A 16,403-nucleotide genomic window follows, 5' to 3' on the forward strand; every position below is an offset into this window, starting at 1 on the left:
AAGCACAAATATTGTCACTATTTTTCACAGTTTTAACCAAACTAAAAATTTTATCTTCATCAGAACCTACACTGTGTTGAAGAGACATTACCACCTCACCATCTTTTTCACTTTGTACAGAAATGGACAGGGAGGTCTTAATCTAGCAGGACTATGTACATGTACCACATGGAAAGTCTGGAAGGAGAGGAGGAGAAAGCAAAATTACAAGAAAAAATAGAAAATGCATTTTAATTATTCAAAACACAGCAGAGAAATTGATGCTGCATCTTTAAATAACTTGAGAAATGTATTTCACCTTTAATTCCCCATTTTCCTATTCAGAACAAGTGCTGCCCAGGACTGGTTTTCGAGCGGATTCCTCTGGCAAGTATTCTTCAGCCTTTGTTTTCTGTAAACTAGTCATCCTTCATTTTATGTTTTAGCTATTCTTTTTTTAATCATTTCTCCAGATGATGGCCAGTCATGACTACCCAGTCACCATTTTATTTTGTATGATCTTTGTGGGGTTGTAGAATGCTTATTCCAAAACTTTTTCTAATAGATTTGCATTTTGACGAAGGAAAGGTATTTCTTTTTCCTCAGCCAGTTTTTGTTTATGTTTTACTGTGTTTTATGTGTACTTTCCTATTAGTGTTCACTCTTTAGCATAAAAGTGTATCTCTATAGCTCATGCTATTTAAGATTAAGCAATTTTTTTTTTAAATCTGAATTTAATTCTCTCTTAACTCTATCACCAATTCCTTGCTCCCTTGCTCAACATATATCTTGTGCTGTAAATATGTAAAAGCAAAAACTTCAAAAATCAGGAGATTTTTGGGGTGTTTGAGTCAACACTGATCTTGTAAAATGGCAATGGACTTTTTTAAAAAACAGCAATATTTGATTTCCCAGTGTGATCATGCTGAGTGAACAGTTAAAACAGGCATCCCATGCAAAAAAAGGCTGTTTTGACAATCCTATCAAAGTTTTTCTAGTCCTACACAAGTTGGACAGAGATCCTAAATTAAATATAGCATTGGACTGGTTTTGCATAACCCAGTAGGGTTTATACATTGAATAACTCTGTTAGCACACCAGTTCTTTTTTCTTTTCTTTGATGATTTTCAAACTGAAGTTTTTATTTGCCAGCTTTTCCTCTCTATAAATATCAAGAGGGAATATGTATGCTTTTTTAAAAAGCTACTCACATTACAGACCAGCAGTTCCATGACTGTTTTCAAGCTTTTCACATCTTTCAAGAGCATCTGAAACTCAGATGAAGTTATTGTACTTCTGTGTCAATCACAATTCACAATTATTTGTATGAAACAAAAATCTTCACCATCTTCAGCAAAGGAGCCCAAATTAGTTTTTTCTTTTCGGTAGGTAGCTGAATACACTCAGAAAGACTGTAAAATTATTACAGCAAAGCACTTCAACTTTGCTTTAATTGCAATATAGAAGAGATTTAATAAAAAAAATTATATCAACATTTACAGGATCATCTTGAATAGCAGGTTTATCACTATAAAATCACATAGGACTCGTTCAACTTGTCACACAGAAAATTAATTAATCATTTTCAGGTATATATTTTCTCAACATTTAAGAAACAACTGCATGTACACTTATCAGTGTGTAGTTCACCCAGCTATTCAGATGAATACAGTGCAGAAAGGTAGCTGGGAGTTGATAATTGCGTCTTCACCTGTGAGAGCTCACTATTGTTCAGTAACTATCTATTCTGGTACCATTACATTTAAAGCAAATCCCCCATCGTTCATGAACCAGAAAGAATTTCCCAATGCTCTTTACTGTCCTCACTGTGCAGCAATGATCAGATCACAGCTTGTCCAATACCATTCTCAAATTCATGGGGGAGCCAGCTGGTTTTATAGCCTAGCAAAATGAATTGGTGTGAGCGTTTTTCTTCCAGGCCAAATGAACTGTTAAAAAAGTTTTCCTTCACACGAAAAGAAGAAACAAAGTGGTATAACTATGAAAAAAAAAAGAGAGAATGAAGTTACTACCCAGCCAAGTTAAAGTTCTTTTTCTAATATAAATCTATAGAGAGGCAAGGAAGGACAGGGAGCATTGTCATTCTGTCAGAGAATACCCATATTACATGATCAAAAATATTGACTTTAAGGTGAAACTCTCAGTAAAACTGGTAGGAGACAGGACATTAAGATACATTAAGTTGACTGGAAAGATAAGCAAATTGGAAAAGACAGTGTTAATTCAGTACTGGCTTGTCTGCAAGCCTATTCATCTCTTCTTCTTTGGCATGAACCACAAGGTGCTAATCTAGGTTAGCAAGAGAAAACAAAAAAACACATTTTCCATAATGAAGTTATATTAACCAACACTTTGTAGTATTTTGCAAGGCACAGGAGTGTCATTTTCTGTAAGTACAGGCAATTTTATATGTATGATCAACTGAAAATCTGCTCCAGCAAGAAAACACAAAATTTAGTCTATCTAGCAATCCTTTGTGAGTAAGAAAAAAAGTACCAGAATCCTGGAGAAGCAGGCACTAGAGGAATATTGGATGAAATGTAATCATTTACATGGGTAAGAATACTTAATCAATGTATATTCAGGAATATTGAAACTGCTGCCACATGATCATTAGGGCTTTTAGTAAATCTACCAAACATGAGCTCCTGTAGGAAAAGCACAAAATAGTGAACAACTTACCTGTCTTCCAGAAATAAGAAAAAGGTTCTCAGCCACAGCAAGGCTTTAGAACATATTGTTGATCAAGACTAACTGCCAATATGGAGATAAACTGAGAACTATGCAAAGGGAGTTTAGCAAAAGTTTGTTGGTTGGACTAACCTGGTAACTGATTTTTTACACGGTTGGACTAACCTGGTAACTGATTTTTTACACCAAACAAGTGGTACGTGCTTAATTAATCTATACTTTGCATTTTACAAAGTGCCAGTTATAATTGAAACATTTCCATGTTAGCCTGCAAAAGACAGTGCTTAGCATGAAATGTAAAGACAAATGAATAGAAAGCAGCTAAGCAATTTTACTAAAAGAACAGTTTCTGAGCTGAAAGAGTAATATTATTGAAGAGCCTTGCATTAAGTCTTCTGTCTTATTTTCAAGAATCACTTAAGCACAAAAACCAAGAGTAGAAGTCAGCTCTACTTTCAGAGATGTAAACTCAGTAATCTGGCGTAGCTGTCTCCAGAGCAATGGAAAGGTGATCAGTGCAGCCAATGGAGTCATATCATACCCAACATGAAAGCTGAAATAACCAGCAAACGCGTTTGTGTACCAGTCAGTCACCGGAGATACTGTGATATTATGATATTACTGCAAGGCAGGTGACCTAGTGACAAAGGCCACAAACAAGCTCAGTTACCAGTGTCTTCTTTGCCAGTGTCTTTACTGGTAAGGTCTGTGTGCTGTTGGCTTGCAGAGGTTTGCAGTAACCGGAAGCTGGACTCGATGACCCAGGGATCCTTTCCAGTCCTGTGTTTTGCTTCCTTAGTGGGACAGAAAATAACATTATTTTTTAAAAGCAGTTTTCAGTGGCCTGGTGAGAGTTGGCAGGCAATGGACTCCACAGAATTCCAACTCTTTAGGAAGGAAGGCTCTTCTGAATGAGCATTGTGGCACAGTCAATTAATCCACAGGCTTCCAAACTGTGTTAGGGCTCATAGAAAAGTATGCCCCTATACAGTATTTTTTAGCCTAAACTTTTTCATGGTCAACATGGCTTACCTATTCCATTCTAAATGGGTAGAAAAACAGCCTCTTTTAAAAAAGAAATAGTACCCCTTATTTTGGAGTCTAGTGCCAACACTGGTTTGAATCAGCTTTGTCAATTTATTTGAGGGACGTTTTCATTTCAGTTTGCCAGAGCAAGTGTTCTTCACAACCTGACATTCTTAGACTTTTGTATTGTATTCCCGACTGTGCATATTCATTCACTTGTGCACAACAAAGGTCGTGCTCATTTTGTGACAGAGTGCTGGAGACAGTGTCTTTGAGTGTTAAACCTGGGGTACAAATGATGATTACACTGTGTCTATCACAAAGCTGTTTCCCTAGTGCTAAGCCCCATCCTTGTATGTAGATGCTAAAAAGCAGGAGCAGAGGAATTTTCCAGCTGCCTTTGCGTTTTATCACCACACTTGTAGGCACAGCAAACCAGGTAAAGTATTTCTTTCATCTGAAATTCCTTTGCCTCTCAAACTTTTAAATTATTTGCATTAAGCTAACATACTGTACACACAGAGACTTCATTTGTTCCTTTATTTAGTGTTGAGACCCATCAAATAAATTGAAAAAGTCAGTATAATAAACTGGTTCTGTTTGGGTTTGCCTTCTCAATTATATGAGAAACAAGTTGGTAGGGAAAGGTAATACTTTTATTTTACCAATTGAAATATTTGTGATTCAGTCTCACTTTCCCCAATATAGATTGTTGAAATAATGCACTATGCTGCTGTTTACAGAGGATTTTTATTGCACGGTCATAATATAGAGCCAGTGCATGTCATTCTGTATCTGTCTTTGCAATACCTGACTGAAACAAATTAGGCTTTAATCCCAGACTACACCTGGGATGTGCCCAATTCCGCAGTTTATGAGGTGTCCACTGATGGCTCTGAGGGGAGATCTGTAAGTGAGAGCTGCTGAAGTACCATGTTTCAGCCATCTGTAATCCCTCCCATACTGAGGGAACAAGGCACAACTGGAGACACTTATGAGCAGTTTGCTGAAATCTTCCTTATCATCCCTTTTTTCTCTTGGGGTCAGCAACAAGCTGACACTGACCAGAAGCTTTTGTGTCACAATGTATACACCAGAGTGCAATTCATAGAAAAGACCATTCCTGTCAATCACTGCTTTAGGTGATGAGCCTAAAGCATCTCTGAGCATGATGACAAAGTGACACAACAGACAACAGACAACTTCTTAGTCCTCTGAATGCTTACGGTTTTACTTTATAATATTTGAAATATTTTCAGTTTAAACACTGAGACTGAGAGGTTTATAATGATAATTTTCATCAAAACTCCTTATTGAGGGTATTACCTGAAAGTGGAATATTCAAAAGCTACATTACATAAAAAGACATATATATATACATATACATATCTGTGTTTGGAACTTAAATGGCCTGTAATGATTTTCATATTTTGTGAGTTGGACTGATGTATCTCTCTCTCCCATTTCAGTTTATTCTTTATAGGGTTTAATGAACTGCAAGGAAAAGACAAATTAAGTACCAGAGGTGGATGAACAGCAGTCCATTATACAGTCAGTTTTAGGAAGACATATTTATAACCTGTATTTTGGACAGACTTTTCCATACTGTTCCTCCGTGAATGTATTCTAGTTTGGTTTAGTTTATTCTACTAAACATAATCATCCTCCAAGAGACACCTACATTTTCAATTCTCCTCCTTGTCTGTGGCCCATTTGTTTCCACCAGCTCCAACCAGGATGCCATTAGTCACATGCAATGAACACAAGGTGGGAGGGAAATTGGTGCAAACTCTCAAGATAAGACCAAAATACTTTGCTCAGTGGGATTTCCCTTTAAACCAGGTCCCGATTACAAGGAGCTGGATGTTCACCTTCGGAGAATGGAGTCTGGGTTTGGCTTCAGGATCCTGGGAGGAGATGAGCCTGGACAGCCTGTGAGTTATTTCTTCCTGATTTTCCTTTTCCTTCCACATTCTATAATCTGTGTAAAGGTCGGAAAAATATTACTACATAACTGAACCCAAATGAACACCATGTTAAGGCTATAAGTAAAATTACTTTTATTCATCCATAGAAAAAGACAGAACTCTCAGGTTGTTCACATCTAAAAGATGTCACAGTAAATTAAGTTAGAATAAGAAGGCATTAAGGTAGAAACAGAGCATCACTCATCCCATTACTGCAGAGTGTGATCTGGCATCTCTTAATCTTGACTTTCCAAAATCAAGTTTAAGCAGAAGATTCTAAAAATCCAATTATGTAAGACTATCTATAACCATGTTCACAGTAGGCAACTTGCATGCAAAATGTATGCATAAGGTTAAAAGACACAGTCAACAATGCAGTTTATTTCTAGAAACAGAAAACCTCACCAGGGAGTGATAGTCAATGTTCCAGGTTAGATGACAACATCATGAGAGGCACCAGGCATAAAACTGATAGCTTTATACCATTAGGAGGGAGACACCTCTGTAACCAAATAACAGGTAACAAAATGAACATAGATGTTTTGCTAAAAAAATATAATATAAAATAAACCATACACACAATATTTTAAAGAAACATTGTAGAAGCTCAGAAAATAAGGGTCAAATGTGCATGAGACACCAAAAATGTGTACACATTTTGATAAATTACTGATCTATCTAAATGCTGTAATTTTGAGAGCAGGCATAATTAGTACTCCTTCAGAAAAAACTCGATGGTGTAACTATAGTTTGACAGCTGGGACTAATCTCAAGTCAGTAATGATAGTGTTTTATTATCACAATTTTAAGCACAGTCTGAGTCCTGCTTCCTTACCACATTTCTGAGATAATGTATAATTAATTATTAGATTTGTATATTCCCTAGTTGATAATTTATATATTCCATATTCAAATTAATACAGAATAGTATATTTTTCACTCAGGCCTTAAGGTTAACCAGCACATGGCTTTGAGAAACAAAGAAGCTCTTATATTTTAAAATTGTCAACATCTGTCAAAGTACTGATAAATCTTAATAGTTTACTGATGTCTCCCATAAAAAGAAAAGAATGCAGTGTATTCTGAAAAAAGATGCTTCAAATGCTGTTTGAAATGCAGTCTAGTTTAGAATAAGCATTTTGAATGATTTTGCAAATATAAAGTACAGCTGCCGAGAAGGACTCCAAAACAACACTGCTTCATCCTCTACACTTGCAGTGTGCCTGTCCCAGTGCACATAAAAGAAGGCCACTGAGCCATCATCTGCACATTCTCCAACTAAGCATTTTTCCTGTCCCTTCTGGATGGCTCAGCCAGTATAAGTTCTCAAAGCACACCTACTGGGTGAAGCCAAAAAAGGAAATCTGTTAGGTGTTAGTGGAAATGTTCCATTTTATCTTTTTATACTGTGAGCAAACGGCACTAGAAAGGCACTACCTTCAAGTCCAAGTTGGATGGAGCTTTGAGCAACATGGTGTAGTGGAAGGTGTCCCTGCCCATGGCAGGGAGATTGGAACTAGAGGATTTTTCCTTTCCAACCCAAACCCATTCTGTTATTCTATGAAGGTTTGGAAGTCTCCTTCTACCTGCTCTGGACAGTAATGTCTAATGTCATTTCCTATCTCCCAGGAACATATCCCTGGCTACAAGGCTGCTCAGTATTTTGTGAGAGTGTCTCTTAGTGTCTCCTTTAGTGCATTTTTCATTACAAATGGATAATTAAGCAGTCACAGACTAAGCATGTGACTGGCTCTGCTTGTTGGAGTTTTATGACAATCTCATGGGGAAAAGTGCAGCTCAAATGCTTTATCTAAAAGATGATTATTTATATAAAACTGAATTATTTCAACCTAAAGGACTAAGGAAAAAACTCATGTAGAATATCTGAGTTTCTGATAGTTCATATTCATAATACATGCTGGAGTTGTGAGAGACTTGAGTCTCTGCTCAGCAATCCAATAGAAAGGAAATCTGAAACAAGCCTTTTGCCCTGCAGCTACATGCATTATGCACTGAAGTGTTACAGAGGATAAGCTCCTTCTAGTGTCTCTTCAGCAAAGGACTGACCTGACTTTACTGTCCAAAGTCAAAGAGCCATAGCTGGATACCAAGTGCAGAGACAAGCACCTTGCTATTTTTGGAGAGCAGGACCAAAAACGCTGCCCTCTGTGAACCACCCTCTAACACATTTCACTGGCTTGTTGAACAATTGCTCCCAGCGTGCCCTTAGCCTCAAGGCTGCTATCTCTATTTCATGGTTTGCACATACAAAAGCATTTTTCCCTGGGACTTATCAATCCAATGGGCTTTATGTCTCTTCGCAAATGTTTCTCAAAGTCCTCAGGAGTTAATAAGACCCTGACTTGAAGCTGAGGATTGTACAAGGCAAAAAGGCACCTTCTCAGAACTAAGTGTTGCAGTGCTGAAGTTTTCAATTCCCACTCCCTCGTTGTTGTCCATCTTCTTGTTTTCGCTGCTCAAATTCAGCTCCAATAAACACAACAGATGTACTCTTTTTAGTGTCCCTCTATTTTGTATTCAAAGTACAAGACTTCTTAACTCTGCTCTCTCTCCTCCACTGCTTCTCTGCTCCCCCATGGACAGCCCACCTGCAGCCTCCCATTCCTTTCACCTCCAGAACAGGAGAAGCAGTTTTTGCCTGTTCTCCAAACCCCTGCCTTTCCTATGAAATAAGAACTGAGACACTTTGAAATTTTTATTTCAGCTCTCCTGCTGCGCAGTCAGGTAACACAGAACAAAAGGAAGCTTTTGTCTTTGTGGTTTGATTTCTAAAAAGGAATATGGATTCTTCACCATAAGGCAATAACTTTTTCAAAGAAGTAGAATCCAAATAAAGTTATTTTAGAAGGATAATACTGACACTATAGAGGGACTGTAGCTTAGTTTCCTTCTAGTTATATCAGCTACCTGGCACCTTAGAAGACGAAAGTGCTGCTGTACTACTCCACTTTCCATATTTGTAAGCATAAAAATGCTTTTGAAAGGAAGTCCTTAAATTTATTCAGAAGTTTCAAGACTGTGGGTTGTTCCAGTTCCAATCACCTCTCAAATCTTATAATATTGCACTACAACAGCTATTTATCACATCTCCCAGTAATTTGAGGATTTAGGGATAATCTGTCTCTGTTATGGAATTATAATACTACTGAAAGGTTGCAAAAACACATAAATTGGAATTTTACTGAAGTTGCAAATTGCTGTCCCAAAGGGGAGAGCTATTTTGCACCTCAGACTCAGAATCACAGGAACATATACATAATTTCTCTAAGAGTTTTACCTTTTCAACACAGATGGACTGGGATTTTTCTCAAAAATGTCTGTAAGATGTATTCTGTATTCTTTTTATTATCAATGCCAAGACACATTCTAAGTATCTTTCTGCATTTCTAAGACTTAGATATCCATAGAGCAAAATGTTAGGCTAAGACCATGCCTTGGGAAGTCCTATTATAGCACCAATTAGACAGAGTTCAGATGACTAGCTTGGATTTAGACATCCCTGACACTCAAAATTAGGTGAATCACCTCTTATGTGTATATACTTAAATTTTGCTATGTGCCTGTGAACCTACTGTGTTGTATTCAGAGAAACTAAAATACAAATTCTAATAATTACCAAGAATCAAAAAGTCAGTATCAAAGCAGATTAACCTGGACAAATTAATACACACAGGCTTTAATTTCAGATTATGCTCTGCCACTGTCACCCTAACCCAGAATTTCTCATGTTTAATCTCAAACAATATGAGAAACTTTTCTTTTTCTCTACAACACAGTCTTAATTGCTTACATTCCTTTTCCTCACACATTCAAAGCAATCTCATGCCAGTATAAAACTGCATTTCAGAGGTAATATAATCCTGATATATACTTTTCCAATTTGTGTTTTACATGTAGAATTGATAACTATTATGGCAACTACTCATCCATGAAATAAGAGCAGATACTGGATAAGAAATTCAGACACAGAAAATGAATAAGTAGGAAAATTAAGTTATTCTTGCTATTAAATATACCAAATAACAGATATGGTGGCCATCATCTCAACAAACACACCTATCTGAAGTGCTTAAAATATGACTCTGCTGCTTATGTTGGGAGTCCAACACTGAGATGAGTAGCACAGTCACGTTCCATGGTGGACATGTGAGATATCAGCAATAATTACTTAATTAGTCAGAACTAGAAAGATTATTTCCAGTTTGTTATGTATACTGATGACCTACCATGCTGTGATCTGCATTTGTGTTTTTCCAAAGGTTAAAGATGCACAAATTGTTCAATATTTTGTTAGACAATTATGGAGAAACTGCAAATGCTCAATAAAACCAAAGGAGGAAGCCAGTCCCTACAATCTACCAAGATGCAGAGGGTTATCACCCATCTCTTCCCAAAATAACTAGGAAGAAATTCTTACTCATGTGAGACACCTAATTCTCAAACGTTTTGAGAATACTTTGTGGAGATCTAGCTAAACCCAGCCTTGGAGAGCTTTTCTTCTGTCCAGTAAAGGAGCATAAATACATATTTCAGAGTTGAATTTTGCACAAAGTATTTTCCAAAACTTTGAGGTATATTCTTTCACCGTTTGAAGAACAGAATGGAGAACCTGAAACAGCCTCTCTAGCCACTCAGCCTGGCACTGCTTAACAGAATCCCAGGAGTACCAGAAAGCAGGAAGAAGCCACATCATGTTCTCTCTTTGCTAAGTTTTGAAAGCAAAAGTAAGCCAAAGAGAGGATAAAAACTGGGGGAAGTTCTCCAGGCTCCATGCAGGGTTTCATTTAAACACTCTGCAGAGATACTTGCAACTCTGCAGCTAAGACCACAAAAAAACCCCAAGCCCGCCTGTGTGACTACCACATCTATCCTTTGCAATTCATTATGAAAAGCAATGTTTCAAAGCTTTTGTCTTTTATTATTTAAAGCAGATTGTCATGGCATGTCATATCCATCATTTTGTGCTCACTCTCACACTGAAAATGAGAACAAAAATTTGGAACATGCTTTGTGAATGCTTTAATATTCTTTCAAAGAAAGCAGGTTTTGTTTGAATCAATCTCAACGCTTCTACCAGTTACTCCACAGGGAGAATATATACCTCTTCTTCTAATAAATTATGTGAAGTTATCTGCATAGAAAGTGGAGAAAGTCATTAAAAGGTTTTGGACAGATTTTTTACTAGTTTATATGTCCCATACAAACTACATTTAAGTGTTGATTTGGGAAAACAACATCTGCTCAGAGCAAGCTGACATTTTTTCCTCTTTTTTCCATTTTAATCAAGCACAACCTGAGCAATCATTCATTACGAGTAACAACATTTAATACGGTACTTCTTTTCCCCTAAAGAGTCCCAAAGCACACTCTGTGTAGTGGGGTCACTTCCACTGCTGACCTCAGGTATATTACTCCACGTGTTTAAATCACACAGCAGTGAAGAACCTTCGACAAGAAGTATGCAGACTCGCTAATTTTAAGTCAAAAAATCCTTACATGGAATTAATCTGTTTAGGTCTTCTGCATAACATAGTCTATGGAAACTCGCACTCCTTAGAGACAAATTATCTTTATTTGAACATATCAAGTAGAACTCAGATTAGGATTGTCTGGTGTATCTCTCCTATGCAGGTAGGAAACACCGTGCCTTCTTACCAAAGGCGAGGAAACATCTTCAGTCATACCCACAAGAGGACAAGCACAGCTTTCAGACACACACAGATCTCTTCATCTGTACTAAATGACTAGATTAATTTCAGAAGAAAGGGAAAATCACTGCAATATTCATGTCACTAAATTGGAGGCTCAGTGCAATATATGACAGGATTTTGTTTCTTTGCTGCCTAGATTCTCATCGGAGCAGTAATTGCCATGGGCTCAGCAGACCGAGATGGTCGTCTCCATCCTGGTGATGAGCTGGTGTATGTAGATGGGATTCCAGTGGCCGGCAAAACCCACCGATATGTGATTGATCTTATGCATAACGCTGCCCGAAATGGGCAAGTGAATCTTACTGTGAGGAGAAAGGTGCTACCCACGGGTGAGTGAAGACTGGGAAAGGTGAAAGGAAAAACAGATCCCAATGCTGGCAGCACAAACAGGTGCTGTTTAAAAAACAACAGAGGAAATCAAAGTGAATGTTTGTGTCGTTTTGAGGAAAGAAAAATTGTAAATGTGTGTCCCTTGTTTCTCTGAAAAAAGTACTACAGCTGAGTGTTGTTTCCTTCAGAAGTGGAAACATATTGGCAACCCTGGTGTGGTGATCAAAAGTGCTCTGGATTTGTTCCATGCTGTCTTGGTCTGTGCTGTCTCCTCTTGTCCACTTTTCGGACTAAACATTCACCTAAGTTAAAGCCATTTGAGCTGCCTATGTCAATAAGAGAAAGGCTCAAAGACTGTTAACTGATCAGGGCAGGAACTCATTTCACTCTTGTATGTATTAAAAGCCCATTTCTGGTCTCACTGATGTCATCTGGAATTTCCCATCAAACTGCAATGCAAGCTGGCTGAAAATCTTCTCTGGGGCACAAGTGGCTCCTAGGAACAGGGCCAGATTCTTCTGTCAAGCAGAAACATTCAGAAAATTACCCTAAACCAATATGAAGTATTTGTAGTAAATTAGACATTTAGACTAGCTCAGTCTCAATTGCTAAAACATCAGAACCTTGAAAAATGTGTGATAGCATCTATTAAAGCTTTAAAGGGAGAATTTGATGCCCTTCCATTACAACCTTTGATTGCTAGAGGAAAGAAGTTTCTTTAAGAACTTTTAAAACACTTTTGGTGAGTACACTTCACTGAGGTACCAGAAATGAGCAAAACCACATTCCCAGCCTGTCCTGTCTTCTGCCTGCCCGTGCCCTAGATGCACTGTCGCTGCCTGCGCCGTTCCCCTTCGCTCCTGTGCCAAAAAGCCGCCCTCCCACTCGCATTCGTCTTCGCAGTCCCCCTCCCACTGCGGCAGTGCAGCTCCCTGCCAGCCGTGCTCCCGCAGGACTGACTTTCTTCTGTTACTGACTCCAGAGTCCTCCAGCCAGAAAGGTGCCCCTGCGCCTGGTGCGACGCCCCCTCGCAGCTCCCCCAGCGCGAGGAAAATGGCCAATAACCAAGGTAATGCCGAGTCCTCGCCGCCAGCACCTCTGCCGGGTCAGCCGCTGTACACAGTGCAAGCAAAATCCACAGAGTGGATGCCAGCCTTTGCTGCTGCTCGTTCAATATTAGAGGGTCTGATAGCCAGCCAGGGCTCCTGGTGCAGACAATGAAGCAGGCTGGTAAAACACCTGAAGTTATTCTTGGGCCTCGAGAATGCCACACCAGGGAATGTAGCATGTAGCTCATCAATGTTTAAGCATTTCAGGAGCTGAACAGGATTTTAATGTGGTGTGTTACAACATAAGCTTTGTGGAAAAATTTGAAACAGCTGATGTTGGGCGTGACTGAAAAATGCCATACTAATACATCAGGCCAATTAATTTCATGGGAATTTCTCACTAGCATGAACATATACAACAGAGGGATCTGGCGTTTTCCTTACCTGTCTATAGCTGATATACATATCTTAGCCCTCACCTGGAATTACCATTTTATACATATACTTACCCAGATCTGGAACAGAAAGTCACAATTCACAAGCTCTGGAAAACAATTTGATTAGGAAAATCTGATATTTGGAACAACATGGATTAAAATGCCATTTTTTCACAGGCAGAAGCAAAATGTAATCTTTCTGATTAATATCTATTGCACAGTTGACAGTCAACTGGCCATTTAAGCTTTTCCTCCTTTTGTTTCTTTTCCTATATTGAATGGCATTCAGTTGCATTCTCGTATGGCCAAGCCATCTCTTGGTCATTCTACAGGGTCAGATAGTTTCCTTTCTGTTGCAGCCATACTGACATAAACAATATTCAGCTTTCTGAAACATGACAGCCAGAAAATGAGAACTCTCTTGCCACTGACTATGGCATTTAGTTGCAGATTTGGTTCAATAACTCTTACAGATTTTCAGTTTTAAAGCAAGAGTATAATAATTGTTTGTTTTTCTTCCTCCTTATACTCTCTAATTACTTTATTTCATAGTTGCAGAAGGACTGCTAAAGGACACACCTGACTGAGAAAACAACAGCTTGTCCTTGGATGTTATTTATTTTATTAATATATACACACACTGAAGGTCTAATTTGCAAACTCTCTACCTAGGATGTATGTGTGTATGTGGGAGCGCCTCACATGTTCAGTAAAATGACTCTGCCATTCTTGTTGCTCCAAACAGAAAACATATTACTTACATTTATCTGAAAGTTCTGTATTAAAACTGTCAATAAATGCTGATTTGTGTAAACAACTTAGATCTTCAAGGAATATAAATCTTTTTTTCCCATCTGGAGGTGTAACTTTACTGTTTTCAATTGCCAAAATGCTCACACTAAAAAATGTGCAATCCCACAAGTTTTAACTTGCTTCCTGTTCTTGTTACTGTAAAGCAATACTAGAGTGTGCATGGACTCCATTTTCACTTCTGTTCTTTTGAACTTGCCAAACAAGAACATCTCCAAACCTTTAAATGACTGCTGCTGCTGCCGCCATGACACCCGCAGAAAAACTACTTGTGATCAGTTTTCATTGTATAACAGCTCTGTTTGGTGAACATCTTTTGAACATGCTAATCAACATGTAAGAAGAACATTATGCAGCTAATCCTAATTACTCTGTTAGCTCCCTGCTTAAATTCTTGTAATCCAAACACAAATAATTTTTTATTGGATTAGACAGTCACATTTTCCTCTTGATGACAGATCCACCAGCAGACAAGGGAATAGCGCTTGCTAATGTTTTTGCAATCCAGATAGACACTGTTTCTTACTTTCCTTTGCTCTCTTGTAGCTAGCTTAGAAGCCAGTGTTCATGCTTGCTTTATCTGATTGCCCTTGAATGTTTTGCATAATTGTGTAGATTCCTGTCTCTCTGCATCTACTACAGCTCCTAGCTTAATACTCAGGGTAGTCTGGTCTGTAGACAGTCAACTCTATTCATGTTATGTTAGCAAATGTACTGTAAGTCACAGAGCCACTGAGCAAGTCAGACTTGACACTGGTGTGATTTGTGTTGTAGGAGAGCCCTGCCCAGAGAATGGCAGAAGCCCAGGCTCGGTGTCTACGCACCACAGTTCCCCAAGAAGTGACTACACGACTTATGCCAACAGTAATCACGCTGTCTCCAGCAGCAATGCTACTCCCCCTGAGGGCTTCGCATCTCACAGCCTGCAAACCAGTGACGTGGTGATCCATCGCAAGGAGAATGAAGGCTTTGGCTTCGTTATCATCAGCTCGCTGAACAGGCCCGAATCCGGGTCCACAATAAGTAAGTAAATCATGTTTTTCAGTTCTTTCTCCTCCAAGTTTGCCCCAAATAAAAAACCCCAATAATTAATTTAAACCTATCTGCTAATAATTTATCACTGCAGAGATTTAAACTGAAGATACTCTCAATGTTGATTCAGGGGCACTGTTTGTCTGTTGTGTCTTGAACAAAACCAAAGGTTATTCTGTCCTCTCAAGCTCTGTGCTTCCCACACTTCCTTGACTATCAGAGTAATAGAGGATTCACCCATAAAGTAGACTTTCTCTGTTACTATGTCTCAAAGAGACTCTGTAAGTAACGAGTAGGGTTATGTGAATAAATTATTCTCCCACATGCAACTGAATGAGACTTTTTTTTAATAAATCAAGGTGAAGTTCAGCAAGTTGAAAACAATCTTAGATCACAGCAAACCCTGTGACAACAGCTGTCCAGCTACAGGACTGCAGAAACAACTGGAAATTGGGAAAACATGTTAGATGCAGGTGCAGAGAGGCTGATTAAACTGGCTGGAGTATAGACAGCATAAAAATTAAAGCTGAGTACAGGGGGATAGGTATATCTCTCTGTACTCAGTAGTACTCAGGTGGCAAGATCTGCCCTTAATAATTACAGCTCACTTTCTGTTCAGAAAACTAATTTGTTCTGTGGGTCAATTTTATTGCTTTAATATAAACATCTGGTGCCACTTGAGCTGTCCTGGGTACATCCAGGGAGAGATCAGGCAGATGTGACATAGGACCTACAGAAGACTCAAACCCTGGTAGTGACAGCTGGAGGCACAGGGGCACCCTTGGGTCTTTCCAATGACATTTAACCAAATGAGAGCTGAGCCCTCTGGAAGAAGGAAGTAAAAAGGCTTTATATTGAGAGACATCCACATGCCCCACCAAATAATGCTAACCACAGCTGAAAAACCAAGAGAAGTGAGAACATTTATCATTTTGCAAGTTGCAGCCTAATCTGATGCTTTCCCTACATTAAAACATGTTTTGAAGGAACTGTTCTTTTGCCTGAAACTGGTTCCTGACAAAATAAAATCACAATTTCAACTTTTAGGATCAAACATCACTCTTCTAAATTCATACCTGAAAAGCGGCTGAGAGAGTACTGGGAAAACCTTATCTCACAATAGCAAGTTATCTCAGAAAATGTTTTTGCAGTATTTCATGATCATGTAGTTATTAAAAGAGTTGCTTTTCATGTTACCTGAGCTGAATTTTAAAACTCCATGATTGCCAGAATTAATATTGTAACAAAACCATAGCTAATTAGCCTCTTGGGACTCTGTTTTCACATTACTGAATATAACAGCCAAAGAACTGGAAGTTCTTTGCAGAA

The 16,403-nt window shown here is 38.5% G+C and overlaps 1 protein-coding gene across 11 annotated transcripts in view; it reads left to right on the plus strand.

Annotated features, from left to right (window-relative positions):
- Window positions 1-16,403, plus strand: part of MAGI2 (membrane associated guanylate kinase, WW and PDZ domain containing 2) — a 717,920-nt gene that overhangs the window by 639,932 nt on the left and 61,585 nt on the right. For 6 of the 11 annotated variants that reach the window (XM_039570838.1, XM_039570837.1, XM_039570829.1 and 3 more), the window contains 5 exons: window positions 325-366; window positions 5,560-5,651; window positions 11,553-11,745; window positions 12,729-12,815; window positions 14,817-15,065. In XM_039570838.1, coding sequence (XP_039426772.1) covers window positions 325-366; window positions 5,560-5,651; window positions 11,553-11,745; window positions 12,729-12,815; window positions 14,817-15,065 — 663 coding nt within the window. The remainder of the gene's footprint in view (window positions 1-324; window positions 367-5,559; window positions 5,652-11,552; window positions 11,746-12,728; window positions 12,816-14,816; window positions 15,066-16,403) is intronic. The other 5 variants (XM_039570839.1, XM_039570833.1, XM_039570832.1 and 2 more) reach the window with 3 other exon arrangements.

Source organism: Corvus cornix, chromosome 1A, assembly GCF_000738735.6.
Source record: "Corvus cornix cornix isolate S_Up_H32 chromosome 1A, ASM73873v5, whole genome shotgun sequence".
NCBI classification, from domain to species: Eukaryota; Metazoa; Chordata; class Aves; order Passeriformes; family Corvidae; genus Corvus; species Corvus cornix.